General features: G+C 31.1%; 1 protein-coding gene and 2 pseudogenes across 1 annotated transcript; all 3 read left to right on the top strand.

The window, feature by feature from the left end:
- Positions 1-3,528: 3,528 nt before the first annotated feature.
- Positions 3,529-7,356, top strand: LOC120121258 (annotated as a pseudogene).
- Positions 7,357-8,191: 835 nt separating this feature from the next.
- Positions 8,192-9,689, top strand: LOC120121255 (annotated as a pseudogene).
- Positions 9,690-10,755: 1,066 nt separating this feature from the next.
- On the top strand, positions 10,756-11,195 carry LOC120121260 (histone H4-like). Its single transcript, XM_039140661.1, has one exon. The coding sequence runs from the start codon at positions 10,800-10,802 to the stop codon at positions 11,151-11,153; it is 354 nt and encodes a 117-aa protein (XP_038996592.1). The 5' UTR covers positions 10,756-10,799; the 3' UTR covers positions 11,154-11,195.
- The last annotated feature ends 7,630 nt before the right edge of the window (positions 11,196-18,825 follow it).

Here is an 18,825-nt window from a genome sequence, read left to right as displayed (position 1 = left end):
AAGGGATTACCAGATCACAATTTTCACGTTCAAAATCAAGAATTTTGGTTGGAACAACATCGTTCAAGGGTATACAGAGAGCACGGTACACAGAGGCACTAACGCCTTGCCCCACCTCCTCATACAGTGTATAATGCTCCGGCCCGATTGGATACTTCTTCTTCTCCATTATAGTTTAAACCTTTCTACTTCACTGTCACAGAACCACATTAACAACATGATTCAATCTTGATTCAATAATAAAAGATAAATCCGGCAGCCAATATCCTCAAAATGACAACAATACAGAAGGGAAAACAATTTGTAGCATGATAGAAGCTAACATGAATATTGAAAAAAAACCAATCAAATATCAAGTAAGAAATCCCAAACGAATCCAAATTCAAAGACAAAATATAATATAAACACAAAAATATCGGTTTCACATCAATCAACCAACCTGAAGTGAAGACTATTGAAACCCTCCAAAATATAACAGCTGATTTAGAACCCACATTCCATAATTTCAAAATAAAAAACTCCTCTGCTTAATAAAATAGAAAAGCAAACATGAGTGGTCATAACATTGAAGCGAATAAAAGAAAACCCAAAAGCAAAAAATAAAAATGGGTTTCTGAAACGACGTTTACAGTGATTGATTAAGGTGCAATGCAAGGGTATTCATTCACACGTGAAAAAAAAATAATGGTGGAAAAGAGAGAGAGAGAGAGAGAGAGAGAGAGAGAAGAATGATGCATTGATTGAGAGGGGTTGTTGTTTGTTGAATTTGCTTTACCATGAAAGAGAGAGCCAAGCAATCGGATCGCCTCTCAAACTGGGAAATAAATAACGTTTGCATGCTGGGATCCCACCACTTGGTATTTGATTTCTCTGCCATTTCTCTTTTTCCTCTGTTTTCCATTTAAACCAACGTTGTTTATTTGTCATCACTAATCTTTTTCACAGATAAATTATGGGTAAATTACAAAAATTTTATCGTTCCATTACTTGTATTTCTATTTTAATCCTTAAATTTTGATTTAAACATTCAACTTTGACATTATTATTATTTTTTTTCATGCTATCATTACTAAAGACAGACGTCATAATAGGACATTTATCTTTTAAAAATTATGAATAAACTTCAAAATAAAATTAAAATTTATAAAAACACCTTTAAAATCTTCTTAAATTTCTAATTTAAATTTTTTTTTCCGACGTGAGTGCATCTTCACCGAAATCTCAAAGGTAGAAGGATATAAATAATATATTTTGATTTTAAGGCGATGATAGAGATTGTAGGTTAGAATAGTTTATTTCTCTTTTAAATTAAAATTTGCTAGTTTTAAAGAGGTTTTAATAAAATGGATAAAGTACAGTATCCTGTTATTTTTTAACCTACTAATTATTAAAAGTTACAAAATTATCTCTCTATTATATAGGTCATTGCTTTGTTGAGTCTATCGACACTAAAAGTTACAAAATGATCACTGGACTATTTATATGTTTCAAACTCTTCTTTTTCCGTTAAAAAATTGATGACAATCTAAGTTGGACATTAATATGTTGGCTGATATATGATGAAATTTGATATCATAATCTCAAACGACTATTATATTTCAACCAAAAGACTAACTTTAATAATAAATGAAAAATGAAAATGAAACAATTAAAAAAATCTAATACATGTTATGTTAATTTTAATTTACCTAAATTTGTCTATTTTAATGATATAATTATTTATGATTTAGAGTTAAATATTTTAAGTATTATAGATTATGGTTTAGATTTTAAGATTTAGATGTTAGAATTTTAATTTCTAGGATTTGAAATTAAAAATGATAGATTATGTGAAAATTAACACGGTGTTATCAAAAATTAACCATAATCATAATAATAAAAGTGAATTATATTAGATATAATTGAATTTTAGATAGTGTCCCATTTTATATCATTATATTTTTAATTACTTCATTATAAGATAAACTTTGATTTTAGCTTCAATTGTACGGGTCGTTAAACGTTAACGACTTGATGATGTAGTAAATCTATCACGGTGATGATGTGGACAAAATATCATTTTGGTGCGGCTACCGATATCTAAAATTTCTTCATTTTAGACGCTAAACTTTAAAGATGTGTCACTTTTTGTCATTAAACTCAAAAAATGTTCATTTTTAGGTACTAAAATTTTTCTGACCGTCACTGACAATTTATCATCTTTCATCGGTTAACGTTCACTACAAAATTGATATCAAATATTCACATTTTACACATTTTTCTCATCAAATTGATTTTTTCACAAAATTCACTCGAAATCAGTGAAATTCATCTAAAGATTTGAAGTGATAATACTTTGATCTCCTCTGATGATCATCTGATAAGACTAATTTTGATGTTTGCCTTTTCAAAATAATGTTTTCTACCCTTTAAATTTTAAAGCAAACAACCTAGAAATCTAAAATTCAAGAAAGCCACTAAACCCTAAAAATATTTTTATTTAATTTCATCAATTTAACTGGGTTTATAATCAATCTTATGAGAAAAAAAGATAAATGAAATACGAATATTTTAATATCAATATTGTCATGTATTATGATCGGTAACAGACGGCGATTCACTGTCAGTTGTGACCATAAAACTATTGTGTCTAAAAGTAAATGTTTTAAAGTTTTGTGATAAATGATACACCTTTACAGCTTTTGTGGTTAAAAAGACATCATATGATCACCATTAGTTGCGCCAAAACAATGTGATTTGATTAGTAGTCTTCATGTTGTTTGAATTTTAACGATTCAATTATATAATTGAAGTCAAAATCAAATTCATTATTATAATTAAAATAATTAAAAAATTCAATAATATAAATAATGCATTGAAATTTATATAAACTATTAGTTTTGTTCGTTTTAGTATTTAAGCTTTCACTGTTTTTCAAAAGCATACTTAACATTTAATTTTTGTTTCATTTTAGAATTTCGTCTTTAAAAACTTAACGACACTATATATTTAAGGGTAAATTACATCATTCTTCATTCAACTATTTTCTCACACTATTTTAGTACTAAAGTTTTAAAAATTTCAATTTAACTACATTTTTAAATTGCTCCTATTTTAATCCCTATATTTATTTTAATAATGATTTTTGTGACATGACATTTTTATTGTACTTTATAACATATAATTAAAAATAAAAAATAAATTTGAAAGTTATAGTTGTTGAATTAGGAGTAATTTATAAATTAAGTAATTAAATTAAAAATTAAAATTTATTGACTAAAATAGGAGTGACATGTAATTAAGTGGTGAATGATGCAATTACTCAAAAAAGTGTCACGTGCAAATTGTCTGCTTTTAATGGCGAGATATTAAAACGAAACAAAAACTAAATGTTAAGTATGTTTTAAAATATTGAAAGTTTAGGTATTAAACAGATTAAAACTGATAATATGGGTACTAAAATTGTAATTTACCCAAAAAAGTATTTCCCTAGTTATTGTGGTTTTCTGTGCATCCGTATAAAATCCCCTTTCTAGGGTTCACTTCCGTTTCTAAGTGTATCAAATCGCCAATCTGAAACAACCTACCTTCCTTTTCTCTCTCAATTCGCCGAAATGAAGCTAACAGTCAAAACCCTAAAAGGCAGTCACTTTGAAATTAGGGTTCAGCCCAACGATACTGTAATGCCCTCTCTACCTTCTCATTTCCCCTTTTTTGTTCCTGTTCAATTATATTACTATTAGGGTTAAAAAAGTTGGCTAAAAGGTTCAGTTTTCTTCTATTCTATATAAAAAATAGGTTATGGCAGTGAAGAAAAGCATAGAAGATATACAAGGGAAAGACAATTATCCATGTGGGCAACAGCTTTGATTCATAATGGGAAGGTTTTGAAGGATGAAACCACTTTAGCTGATAATAAAGTTTCCGAAGATGACTTTCTGGTAGTCATGCTTAGCAAGGTATTTATAAATAAAAAATTCTTCAATTAATGTATTTCTCACTTTTATGTTTTTTACGTTTGATGGTTACCTGTTTATGTGATTAATCTCCAATATGGGAATTTGATGAAAAATTGTCTTAAGTAATGCACCATCTTCAGTAGTTTTAATAATTTCTTTATTCCTGTGTATGGTTGATTTTTGTTATTGAATTGATTTCTCCTGCAATTCCTGTTGGCAAATCGCCTTTATAGTTTGAAAATAGTGTATATTGTATATAAGGAGCTTTCATCGAAAGTTTTAGGCTTCATTCTGCAAAAATTGAAATAATAGCTTAATACATGTATTTTTAAGAAGAAAAAATGCTTTCAACAATCGGTGTGACATTTTTGCATGATTGATTTGTTTTAGTTTCTTCTGTGTAGGAGAGTAGTTCTATATCTCTGGAATAATTTTTGAATTAATAGCTTAATTCCACTTTGTATGTACATACTGTATTTTATATTAATTGCATATGTTCAATTCATTGGTTCATCTTACAGAGCAAGTCTTTGGGTTCAACTGGGGCCTCTTCAGCTCAGGTGTCCAAATTCTTTTTGATCAGTTTTTCTTGTTAAGTTGAGCTTTATGTTCCAGTTCGTGTATAAACATCATCTTTTCTTCTCTTCACTAACAGGCTGCTTCGTCAACTCCCTCTACAACAGCACCTGCTTCTAATTCTACACCTGCTGCAGTAGCTCCTGCACAAACACCGTAAGTTAATTCTGAAATTTTTTTCTTCCTCTTGCAAGTCCGCTTCCTATGTTACTCAGATATGTTCGACCTCATCCCTCCCAAGTTTCTCTATGTATTTGGAGAGTTCTATTCTTATATCCATATTTGGATATGTGTTGGACATGGGTGCTTAACTAAGAGTCGGAGTAGCATAGACATCCTCGGCCCTCCCTCTCTCTTCCTTAGATAAGCTGCTCTCAAGTCTCATCTAATGCAATCATATTTTATCCTTGTAGAGTGGCATCAAAGAGCACCACATCTACTTCAGATACTGCTACGGTCAAGTATGTGGTACATGCATATTGGATCAATAGATTCTTGATAGTATGTGCATGGATCTCCTGATATTGAAGCTTATGATATACAAGTATTTACAACCACTTATTATGACTAGTGTTTTGCTACCTGAGGAAAGAGACAAGAAATAGGAGTTGCTAGGGACTCCTTTGATTTCCATTTGGTTGGTATTTCCAACCTTTTCTAAAGAACTTTATTATAGTATCATTTAGGGAAAATAAATAAATATAGAACATTCAGATTTCTGGTAAGCCAGCTGGACAGTAATTACTGAAGTTGTATGAGCATACCTAACAATTACAACTAGTGAACTAGATTCAGTCATTTCATTACCTCCCTACAGGAGTATGTTTCTCTTGGAAAGTTGACAATCGCCATATCCTTAATTGAAACCAGAAAAAGTATAAGATGTGAAGGTCATGTTTGTTCTCTTAGGCTGGTTCCATAGACGCGGTTTTAACCTACATGACTCATAACCTGTCGGTTTTTATTTTTTCCCCTTAACTTGGCAGTACAACTGTCAGCTGATAAATAATCTGCCGATTTTTAGTTTCCTTTACTGATTCGTACTCAGCTGCTTTGTTGTTGTGGTACATAGTTCTGTTTTCTAGACACTGTGAAAAACTGCCAGGTGTTATATGATTGTTCATCCTTCTTTATTTCCTTAAAAGAATTGTATAATGAATCTCTATCTCTCTCTTCCTGCCACATCTACTTGCTGATATTCTCTGAACAATTTGAAAGTAATTGAAAAATCCTTTAACTTGTTGCAGTCAGCATAGTGATACCTATAGTCAAGCTGCTTCCAATTTAGTTGCTGGAAATAATCTTGAACAGACTATCCAACAATTGATGGATATGGGTGGTGGCAATTGGGACAAGGAAACTGTAACACGTGCACTTCGAGCTGCTTATAACAACCCTGAGCGAGCAGTAGATTATCTATATTCTGTATGTCCGAAACTTTGTGAATGTATCTGTTCTAACATTAAACTACTGTATTCGTTTGGATGCGGTTATGGTTATATTTATATTCAGGGAATTCCTCAATCAGCTGAAGTGGCTGTGCCAGTGGCTAATTTTCTACAAGTCAGACTACTGAAACTGGTGCAGTTCTTGCTACTGCTGTTTCAGGGGCTCCTAATTCATCACCATTAAATATGTTTCCTCAGGTAAAACGTTAGATTTTTATGTACCACAGAAATTTTTTTCTCATTATTGGGTTACCTGTTTTTATTTTTATTCCCAACTTGCTGAAATAATACTAGGAAACACTTTCTGGTGCTGCTGCTGTTGGAGCTGGATCCCTGGATTTCCTCCGAAACAACCAACAGGTGTTGTATTGTTTTTTCTCTTAAACTATGAAGATTTTAGTTATTTCACAAATACTAATTGCATCTTTGCTTGAATTTAGTTCCAAGCTTTGAGAACAATGGTGCAATCAAACCCACAAATTCTACAGGTTTGCATCTCTATGTTTCAACTAGCAGTAAGCATTCCAACCTGAAGCCAGTTTGCAATAAGTTGATTAGACAGGAAGAAACAAAAAACAACCCGGTGATGATACTCGCATCAGCCTAAAACAAATTGATAATAATGAAAAGACTCGATTTGATTATAAAACCATATGAAAATATCTAACAGGTGTGATAACAACACCCTTAGTAACTAGCAAAACATATATGATTTTCTATTGTTCTGGATTTGATTTGCTTCTTTTGACAGCCCATGCTACAAGAGCTTGGAAAGCAAAACCCCCAGCTTTTAGGACTAATTCAAGAGCATCAAACAGAATTTCTTCAGTTAATAAACGAGCCACTCGAAGGTTCTGAAGGGTGAGTACTTATTCGATATCACCATGCCATCTAGGCCGTCGATTTACCGTCATTATTAATGTTAATTTAAAGTTGGTGCTTTCAGGGACATGTTTGATCAGGCTGACCAGGAGATGCCTCATGCTATCAATGTTACCCCAGTAGAACAGGAGGCTATTGAACGAGTACTCGAAACAGTTTTTATTTTTTTTCCCCTATTTTATTTTGGATCCTCTCGAACTTTCAACGATCAATAATTTGTTTTCTTTGTAGCTTGAAGCAATGGGATTCGATAGAGCCCTTGTCATTGAAGCCTTTTTAGCGTGCGATCGGAACGAGGAATTGGCGGCTAACTATTTACTGGAAAATGCTGGAGATTTGAGGACTGATGGAGGAATCTTTACCTTATTTGATTTATAGTTTTGATCGAAGTAGGTGGACAAGGGCATTGTCGGGGACGAAGCAAGTGAAAACTAATGAGTGTTGAATCCAAATTGTTTGTGATAGAGGCTTATCGAAATTTCTTTGAAATTTATTTCTTTTAGCTTGCGATATTACTTGATGATGATGAGTGGAAAAGAAATTCATCAAATCATTTGGGTGGGGGGTGGGGGAAGAATAAAATAGTACTAAATTAGCCAAAAGATTAGATTTTTTTTATTAACTTAAAGTGATTATAAGTGATAATATATGTTTTTAAATATTTTGTAATATTTAGTGCTTGAACATGGGATCTCTAAGAATAACAATTATCTTTTTAATCATTGAAATCGTGAACTGGTGCTTGGACTTAGGACCTATAAGAATAATCATTATTCGTTTAATCAAAGAAATTATTTAATTATTATTTATTGAAATACCTTCCAAGTTTCATAAATTTTACTTATTAAATTTTAATAAATTAAAAATATACTTGTTTATATTTTAGAGATAGAAACTTCGAATTAAAAAGAAATATTTACAATTTGAAAATACAATTATATTTAAAAAGAAACAGAAATGTGTAATATTATTCGTATTCATATACTTAACATGTATGTTTATTGGAAAAATTATGATATATAATAAGTTTAAACGTCGAACAAGATAAAAACTTTTCTCCCGATTTTGGCCTAATTAAAAGCCTTTCCTTCGGTGGAAAACGTAAATATTTTTTTATTAATGGATTGGTTCGATTGGTAGGTATTTTTGATGTATGATTTTATGTTTAAATTTTTAGGTATGTAAAAAAATTTTAGTGAGAGACTCATCTATCAAAATTAAATTTACGATCTAGATCAATTAAGATTAGTCAGAATGAATCCCTGTAACCGGAAGAAAAAAAAAAACGTAAATAATTTCGTAGTTGGTGAAAGGATTTTGGCCATAAGTAACCGCTTGCTTTGCGCTTCTCGCTTCTATACTGCAACGTCCCTTCTAACGAGAGAATCAAGGAGAAGAAATGGGGAGAACGAGCCGATGAGTTATAAAGATCCAGAATTTTACTCATTCTTTGCTTATTCCCTTTGATCTTCCTACCTTCATTTTCTCAACCGTAAGTTTTATCTCTTTGTTTTTACTATTCTACAGATCTGGGTTTCGTTTATTGTTTGAGGTTACATATGGGTTTTGGATTTGACGTATGTTCGCTAGATATCCATTGATGGGATCTGTTTTTTTTCCATGTAGATTTGGTATGAGCATCTGGTTTTTCTCTTTTCTGGGTTTTTTTTAAAGAACTGAAATTTATTACATGATTTTCTATTGTGATCAAAGGATTAGAAAACATCTGCTACGATCTGTCAGGAATGGGAACGTTTTAGGTTTCAGGTGAAAGGGAAATTAAAAGACTATTCCTTGTCTATATCACAATTCAACACTTTCAAACCTAAATTCTTTAGATATATATACAAATACATGCTAGTGTGTATGTGTGCATATATTTGTTTGAACATTATGGTTTTCTTCCTGTTTTGATACATTTGAAAGCTTTGTGAGGGATACTAAACATTTGTTCTCTTTCAAAGGGTTGGAGTTGTGTTATTCTTTTGACATTTTCTGTAAATTTCCCATTGGGGTTGGAATTTGACACTTACTATTCTCTTTCAACATTTTGCTGTTGGAATTGGTGCATCTTTTGGATATTCATAGGGATGCCTCATTAGAGATGATAGATTGATTCAGTCTTTGTTTGTATATGCATTCTTATATATCATCTCCTTTTTACCATAAAAATCTACTCTTTTTCAACTTTGTATCTCAATCATCCATTTATATTCATCCAATGATCTTAAATCAGCGTAAATCAAAGAGTTTTGCACATGTAACTGGATTCTACCTCTTCGTATATGTATACATATATATACTCACACACAGAATTGGCCACATTTGATTGAGTCGAGTTCTGGTGTCTGGACTGCTGTAATGAAGAAATATGCTTTTACGTGTTCTTGTCTTTTGAGTCCTTTCCTTGCTCTCCTATTAAAGCAATTTGCTGCATGATTCCAGGTCACATTGGTTGAGGACTTTTCAATCTCCAAGCTATGGTTCTCGACGGACTCGTATCTGCTCCCCTTCGAGTGTCAGCATCGATGAGGAGGCAATTCTCGAAAGACGAGTTCTGGAACTGGTCAACCCTCGTTGAGAGGCATAGGTTCTTGTTAACGGCATTGGGAGTCTTGGCATTCCTCTGCACCATCTACCTTTACTTCGCTGTTACTTTAGGGCCACCGATTCGTGTTCCGGGTTGAAAGGACCTGAGAAAGCAACATGTAACTTGCAGCGTGTGAAGTCCACTCTGTCACATGGAAAACTCAAATTCCTTTAACAAAACATGTTCATTGTGTGTTACAAGCTATGTTACAAGTTGCTTTTATATTAATCAAAGTATTTTGTTTTAGCCAAAATATCACCTTTTATCTCTTCTTCAGATTATACCTAAATAAGTGAATCCCTTAGCTAAAAATGTATCAAACCTAATGTATAATTCATGAGGTAATGTGGGAATCAAATGAGGTTGTGCATGGAACTGTACAATATTTTATTTGAGTCAAAATGGCTTCTTAACTTTTTTCCCGTTCAAATTGGACCCTAAACCTAACAAGTTTGGTCAAATTGCCCCACGAGCTTTTAAAATGTAACATTAATCTTAAAAAATTACCACATATCAACCAAGACATAAAAATTACCGTGTGTTTAATCTTACGTTTTCATTATATGTTGTATTGTGAATAGTACTAAACTTGCTAAACTCAATCAATTACGTTGTTTATTATTTAAAAAAACTAATTTAGTTTGAATAGTATTTTTAAAAAGAAAAGCTAAACAACCTTAGTATCATTGAATCAGATGACATGAAACTTATTTTTTTTATTAAGTTAAGGTGATTACAAAAGTAATATTTGTTCTAAATACTCTCAATCATTTGACAATAAACGCTCAATCACCATGTTGCAGTCGCTGATGTTCGAACCTGTAACTACTAGGAACAATAATTATTCTTTTAACTATTGAGATAAGTTGGTTCGTGCATGAGATAATAATATATTTGACGTAACCAATCTATTTTTATAACATTCTTGCTACTAAAGTGATGAAGTAAAATTTAAAATTGTTACTTGATCGCTCACTCAAGATCATAAAAAATCCAATTAAATTTCAATTAAGCCAAGGTAAAAAATTAAATATTTAATTTCTACATAGTAGAGGGGCTAAAATAAAAATTAAACCTTTTATTTTGAATTGGCAGTACAAATGAAGCTTATTAAACGTACCCGCGCGCGGTTTCGGGGAAATTTTAGAAATGCAAAATCTAAAGAAACCTTTTCTTTGTCCGGTTTTCTCCCGCGCCAAAAGGAGCCAGAACGCACGGATCGATACCTTACGCCGTCCGATTAGAATTATCATCCAACGGCTATAAATGAATATCCTTAACGCTATAAATAAACAACGCTTCCCTTATTGAAAATCAATCCGATCCAAAATCCTGGATTGACAGAGAAGAAAAGAGGAAGGAAGAATGTCAGGGCGTGGAAAGGGAGGCAAAGGACTGGGAAAGGGAGGAGCCAAGAGGCACAGGAAGGTTCTTAGAGACAACATTCAGGGGATCACGAAGCCGGCGATCCGAAGGTTGGCTCGAAGAGGCGGGGTGAAGAGGATCAGCGGTCTCATTTACGAAGAAACGCGTGGCGTTCTCAAGATTTTCCTGGAGAACGTGATCCGCGATGCGGTTACTTACACCGAGCACGCTAGGAGGAAGACGGTTACTGCGATGGACGTGGTTTATGCTCTGAAAAGACAGGCCGAACTCTGTACGGCTTGGAGGCTAACATTTTTTCCTGGATTTGGGGATCTCAATTTGTTTTTTATTTGAATCGGGTAATAGAAGTTGAATTTCAATCCATAAAACTTGTGTTTGGTTGTCTCCTTCCTTGGTTGATCTCTAAGAAAATTAGCCTGCAACTGTTTCTTTCATTTCCCAGCTTAAACTGTTTCTTTGGGATTTGTCGGGTTTATCCCTTGGTCGGGTTAATTGAAGATGTATTCGGGTTTGCGGACTGGTTGGCTAAAAGAACTCGCCCGGGCCCAAGCTCGCAACTCTGGTTTTCAAATCCCGAGTCTGAGCTTTGTGCGTTGTTGTAATTGCTTTGCTTTATTCGTAATTGAAGCATAGATAATCTACTATTCATGACAGTGTTATATATTAAATAATCAAGGGGAAAGTATATAACGACTTGATTATTGGTGGTGTTTTATTAAGTATTTGATTATTAAAGAAAAATTATAAAGTATGCTTTTAATTATAAAATATTATTTTGTAGAGTTTTTTATTTATTAAAAATTATAAAATAGTAATTTGGTTATTTATAAAATTATATTTTTGTAAAAAAAAATTAATAATAATTTGAATTAAATGTTAATTTATTGATTGTGATATAATAAAATTTAATTTTAAAATCATATTATAATCAATATATTGATGTTTTGCTAGACGAGCTTGGGTTAGAGTGACACTTGCCTAGGGCCTACTCCTACTAATAGCTTAAAATTTGGTTAATTATGCGTATAATTATTTATGTTTGTATTTTGTTTAGTTTTGATTATTAATTTTAAAATATATAAGATATAGTTATTTTTATTTAATTAAGATATAATTACTTTTGTTTTTATTTATTTAAGATGTAATATCATAGGTAACTATTGTTAACAATTATATTAATTGTCGTGATATTTTGGTATAATCATACATTTGGTCTTTATTATTTACATATTTTCTCAATTTATTTATATTTTTAATAAATAAAATAAGTTTAGTCCTCCAATTGTGATGTTATGTGTCATTGGTGCCATGTGTCATCATTTGGTTGGAGTATTAATTTTATTTTAATTTAATATATTATTTTTCATTAATTTGCTTTAAAATAAAATAAATTAAAATAAAGTTAGTATTTCAATCGAATGGTGACACTTAACACGATACGTGGTACTAATGACGTGACATCATTCAATTAAAGATTAAATTTATTTTAATTTATTAAAAATATAAATACATTGAGATAATATGTAAATAACAGAAACCAAATGTGTGATTATACTAAAATATTTAACGATAATTAACTCGTGGTGAGTATATCTTAATTAAATAAGAACAAAGGTGGTCATATCTTATATACTTTGAAATCAGTGATCAAAAGTAGATAAACACAAACATAAGTGTTCATCAATGTAATTAACCTCTTAAAATTATAAATTCAAATATGATTTGAAAATGACAAATTATTTATTCAGTGACTCATATGTTATTTTATTTTTGTTTTGGTTATTTAATTATTATTTTCTTTCAAAATCATAATTAATCCTTCCTCCATCCCATAAAGATGTCCTTATTGACTTTTAAAAAGTCAAAATTTTTAAACTTTACCTTGATTATTTTAAATTTTATAAATAATTAAATTTTATAAAATATATATTTGAAAACTAATTGATTGAATGTTTTTAAAATATATTTTACATATTTTTATCATTAATAAATTTTAAGTAAAAATTAGTCAAAGTTTAAAAAATTGATAAAAAATCAATAATAGACATCTTTTATGGGACAGAGGGAGTATTACATTTTGTTTCATTTTTTGTTACCTATAATTAAAGGTTAATCTTAAAATTTCAAATGATTATCATATCATAATCAATATGTTAATGTCTTACGACCCATCCCTGAGCTTGGGCTAGAGTGACTCTTGCCTAGGGCTTCCTCCTACCCATAGTTCAAAATTATAACTTCAAAAAATATTTGAAAATGATAAATTGTTTATTTAGTGACCCATGTATTATTTTATTTTTGTTTTGATCATTTAATTATTATTTTCTTTCAAAATCATAATTAATGTTGCATTTTGTTTCTTTTTTCGTTACACACAATTAAAAAATTAACGGTGATGTTGATGTGGTATTTTTAATTTTTTACTTTCTACTTTATTATTCTTTTATTATTTTTTGACAAGATAAAGAAGGTTAAAATCTAACATGTATCTTCTTAGAAGATGATTATGCTTGTTTTGTGCAAGTAGTTGAGTATTTAATTAAGTTTTTATATTTTCTATTTAAAATTTGATGTATATAGTAGATATTTAATTAACGAAATAAAAATAATTTACAAGAAAATTTATTTAATCCTGCTTGTTTTTATGATTCAATACTTTCTATACTTGTTAGAGGTCTAACTTTTATGTTCGTCCCATATCACTAAAATCTCATAAATGAGCATGCGTCTTGCTCAGATGATTGATAATTTTTAACAGAAAATGATGAGTTTGGAATATATGAATAGTCAAGTGACTCAATAAAGCAACACCTATAGTCGAAAGACCATTTTGTAACTTTTAATAGTTGATGGACTAAAAAAAGAAGCACCTTATAATCAAAAGACCATTTTTTACTTTATCCAATGTTTAAATAAGAACAAAAATATATTTAACCGTGACACCCTAATCCAGTCCGACCCGAAGATCCATGAATTACAAAGTTACACGAGACTACCGAAATAGTGACCCAAAATTTTCTTTAAAAACTACTTTATAAACAACTTTTAATAATTCATCCATAACAGTTAAAATAAAACATGATAATAATCCAAGTTTAAAAATATAGAGAGCTTCCAAAATATATCCAAAATAAAACAAATACTAAGTACAAATCAAAGTTATGATTGAATACACATACGGGTCCATAAACAATACATGTCATCTAAGAATGACTCAAGACGTACTCTGAAAGTTTCTGCTGATCTGATCTACTGCATTGGAATGTATGGCGATGATAACTCCCCGTGAACGACCTCCTAAGAACCTGGGCACGGAAATACATTCCGAACGTTGAGCTTACTAGCTCAATGCCTTATTAATAACTGTATGATACTACATGCATCCACTAAATGAGCTGACTAGTAGCACAAGTCTGAAACATGTTAAATACTGATCTGCTAAGTTGTGGTTTGCATCATGGTGCAATTGAGGGTTCTACATCTTAGAGCTCACGCACCTCTATAGCATGTCGAAATACCCTTGGGTGCCTGGGTGAGATCCAAAACTGCATCGGAAAGTACACCGGCCCCTTGGATATATGGGGTAAGATCCGGAGCTACATCAGAAACAGACACATCCCGTAAACTTACTTCGTCGAGTATTGGGGCATTTGCGCCTAATCGACTACTGAAGTACCTTGGCACTGACCTGAATATCCAACTGACTGTCATAATCTGCTAAGAGAGTCTCGGTATCTTGATTGTTTCTCGAGTATCAAACAAGGCAAGTTTTATGAAACCCTAGTAGTTATTGTTTCTACTGTTATGATATTAATTATTGTTCTTACTTGTAGTTCTATCTATTGTTCTTGTGGTGTATTTGGGCCCCTCAAGTCTAATCCCTTAACCATTGGATTACTTATCTAAAACTGTCCATGGGTAACGATACTGACCCTTCAATATCGATACTGAACTCTTGGTATCGATACCCATATGTTGGTATTGATTCCTACTGACTGATTTAGGTTGATTTGAAGGGGAAGTGTCAATACTCCTGTTTGAGTATCGATACTAGCTTGAGTACCGATGTCAAAATAAGGTTCGATGTTTTAAAAATACCTCAGTATTGATACCCTTACTGGAGCTGGGTATCGATACTCTCTTGAGTACCGATACCAAAAATGCATTCTGGAATCTGATTTGTGTTCTTGATATCGATACTACCTTGTGAGTATCAATACCAGTCTTACAGTATTGATACTCCTCTCATGGGTATCGATATTTCTTTATTAAATTTGAACTATTTTAGCCTTAACTGAAGAATAGTATCGATACTGTAAGAAAAGTATTGATACCCTTGTTCGAAAATACCCTGTTTTGGCCATGAAAAATGACAACTTTCATCTCAAAATGCCCTATTAAGGGTCCCAATGGTTATTAAAGTCTTATTGATGATTTAAGAGGTCATAAAGAGATCTTATAATATACTGAAACATCAAAAGATGCAATCTACCATGAACATGCTTCCAAACTCATGCAACCTACAAAATCTTACTTAATGAACTACATGTAGTAGAGTTGAGTTAGAAATGAGTTACCTTGGTAATCTAGGCTGCTGAAAACGTCCAAAGCTCAACCCAACACAAGCTTCTCATTGTTCTTACTCTTGGAACTTTCTCCATCTTCTCTGACTAACAAAGAATCAAGCACACGGGTTACTAACTGGATTTAGAGGTTAAGAGAGGTTTAAAAACATTTCCCAATGTTAGACATCACTGAAAAATGACCAAAACCTTTAGGTTCCTTAAACCCCCTACAAAACCCACACTTTGAAAACTAAGGCCAAATCTTGTGTTTGAAGGCTTGAATTGAAGCTTAGGGTGGGTAGATTCTGAAACTTACCTTGGAAATCCTAAATTAGGCTTGCAAACCTTAAAGTTTTGACCTTTGCTAAGGTTTGGAGAAGAAGAAAGTGAATGGAGAAGAGGAGAAGAGGAGAAGAATCAAATGTGAGATCACCAATCTTAATTGGTTTTCAGCTTTATTTTTTAACAATAGTAAAATTACTTCCTTCATCATCTTGATTTTGGCTACAAACTAAAAATGTCCCTATTAACCATTATTGGGCTCAAACCAAGCCCAATTTCACTTGTTTTGGGGTCAAGGCTTCCTACAAGCTAAAGAACTTGTCCAAAGTGCATCTCGGGTTAGCCCAAAACTCCTAACCCAAAATTCGGGGCGTTACATTAACATTTAAATGTGATTATTCATATTTTTAATTTGTTGCAAGTATGTAGACTCAATTCGGTGAGCCCTACTAAGGTTTTGGGTAAAACATAGTAGATTTGATTTAGTCCTTTTAACAAACATAATTGAGATAAATATTTTTTTTGAAATTATATTTTTACGTTTAATTCACAAAAAAAAAATCATTATCAAGATGAATACTTTTTTAAAATTTTATTTATACGTTTATTTCACGAAAAAAAGATATTAATTAGGTAATGATTTATTATTAATACTAACAATTTTTGATTAAAATGATATGAATGTTATTATCTCTAAATTCTTAGGTATTTTATAATTCCTATCACTTAGTTCCAGAATACCTCTAGAATAATGAATTCTTTTGATATAAATCTTTCTCAATTCTCATTCTTCATGCTTTACTCAAAATTATAAATAACATTGCTAAACAAATCAAACAATGTAATATAAAATTATCGAGATAATACAACATTTTAATGATCTTACTTCCAAATGAAATCTTGTTCTGTTAACCAAACCACGAAATTCTCAACAATTTTTAAAAAGTTATTTATATTAAAATTTTGATGATTATAAAATCAAATTTCAAGTTTAATACATAAATTTAAGATCATACGTTTAAAGTTTTATACATAAATTTAAGATCATACGTTTAATGTTTTATACATAAATTTAAGATCATACGTATGTGTGTATACACACACACAAAGTGCTCTTATTTGGGGAGCCCACTGACATCTGGTGAGTACTTTAGTGCCCCAAACGAAGGCTGAAAATTTGTTGCTTAAGACTGTCGGTTCATTATTTCTACCACTAAATCCCCACACAACATATTCTTTACAATTTCTTGATATTTTCACCAAAATTTTGTTTTAATTTGTGAGTCTAGCTTCAACTCAATTATCTTTATTAAATAAAAATAAAAATGTTTTATGTATACAAACACTTTTCATTTTTCATTTTAATCTTATCAACTAATATTAATATGTTCAAAGATAATTCTCAATCATTTGACATTTAACTCTCATATCTCTGACATTTTTTTGCTCAAACTCGAGACATAAAAAAATAACAATAATTACTTTATTACTGAATTGACTTCGTTCGTACAACTAATATTAATCTAATCTCAATTTTCACACCCTCGTTCAAAACACCAAATGGTTGACTCTAAAACTCATATAAAGGTTAAACAAAATTCTTATTGTAATGCTCGTTATTAGGTCAAATATCTCAACTAATTAAGAGTAATTAAAACCCTTATTAGATGAAAAAAAATTAAATGTTTTGAGACGTGTGATTCTTCATTAACACAATCAAAGCTACGCAACATTAAAATATAATAATTAATGAGAATTTCAACGCAATTTTGGTTATCATATTTGAATGTGTCAAAAAGGATCTATCATTTATTAGCGCCTTGAATTCTCCCCTCCTATTATATGCAAAATAAAAAATAGCCTTATCCCACATCGAATGCGTTTTAATGGGATTGCGTGCTTTATGCGCATACCGTGACAGTCTTTTAAAAGCCAAGAAAAAAGGGGTAAACTCAGTTTTTAGGCCTTGAAGGTTTTGATAATTTATTGAATAAACTATAACACATGTTGCTAAACTATGTCAAAATAATATTTCCGATCATTTAACTTTCAAGTGTTATTAAAATATCATTTAATATAACCAACAACCAGTTGATCTAGTGGGATGAGGCACTAGGTCCCTTAAGTAAGGTCAGGGGTTCGAATCTTGACGTTTGCAAATGGAGCAAATTGGATTGGGAGGGTCGCCCTCGCCTCTACAGTATCCAATCTAGATTAGTCGGTCAATAGATCGGATATCAATGATTAATTCAAAACAATATCATTAAATATATATAAAAAGTCACAAAATAGTTTCTGCAACATTACAAATAATAATAAATTTTATAATTTGGTAATTATTTTGTAAATTTTTTATAAGTTTAATGATTATTATATAATGTTTGATTGCGTAGTTATTTTAGTCCTTATTTTTTATTCATAGTTATTTTGGCCTTTGTCTTTTTGGAACATTTTGATCTTTAATATTTCTTTTTGGGAGAAATGTCTCTCATTGAATGAAAAATGTTACTTGACTAACTATCAACTGCTAATGTAATAAATTTGAAATATTAATACGGCTGGAAAGACATATGTCACATGCCTAAGGTGATTACTGGAAATATAGGATTTGTCACATCGACAAAAAGCGTTAATTATCATTGAACTAATAATTTTCATCTAATTATGGGTATTTCATTAAAAATAAAAAGTATTGACAACGTACACATATCCTACAGATAAACTGCTAGAATCCATGATCTTTTAAAAGAACAACCTTCTCTTTTACCACTGAGATCATTTTATAGGTTCACCTCCACCACCATTTTATTCTTATCTAGTTAATGTTCTTAAACTTCATTGTACACATTAATCAACTAAAAAATTCTATGGATGAAATTGAAATAGTTACTAAATTCAGGGGACTAAAAGTTCTTTTAGCCTATAAAATGTGCTAGAAGACTTTCTTTGATGGGCAAACCTGAAAAATAAAATAAAAAAGAGGAAGAAAAGAGAGTTTTCCCTCACCCAAATGGCAGCTCTTTAAACAAAACAGTACAAATTGCATTAATGGCGCTATTAATGCGCTCTGGTCTTTTTTTCATCATTCTTTGGTTCATATCTACACCACCATTTAATTCAACATTGTTGAACAGTCATGAATGAAGATGTCATATATC

This window comes from Hibiscus syriacus, unplaced genomic scaffold (genome assembly GCF_006381635.1).
Source record: "Hibiscus syriacus cultivar Baekdansim isolate YM2019G1 unplaced genomic scaffold, ASM638163v2 tig00110365_pilon, whole genome shotgun sequence".
NCBI classification, from domain to species: domain Eukaryota; kingdom Viridiplantae; phylum Streptophyta; class Magnoliopsida; order Malvales; family Malvaceae; genus Hibiscus; species Hibiscus syriacus.
Note: the sequence above shows the minus strand (reverse complement) of the source record. Positions and strands in the feature narration are given on the sequence as shown.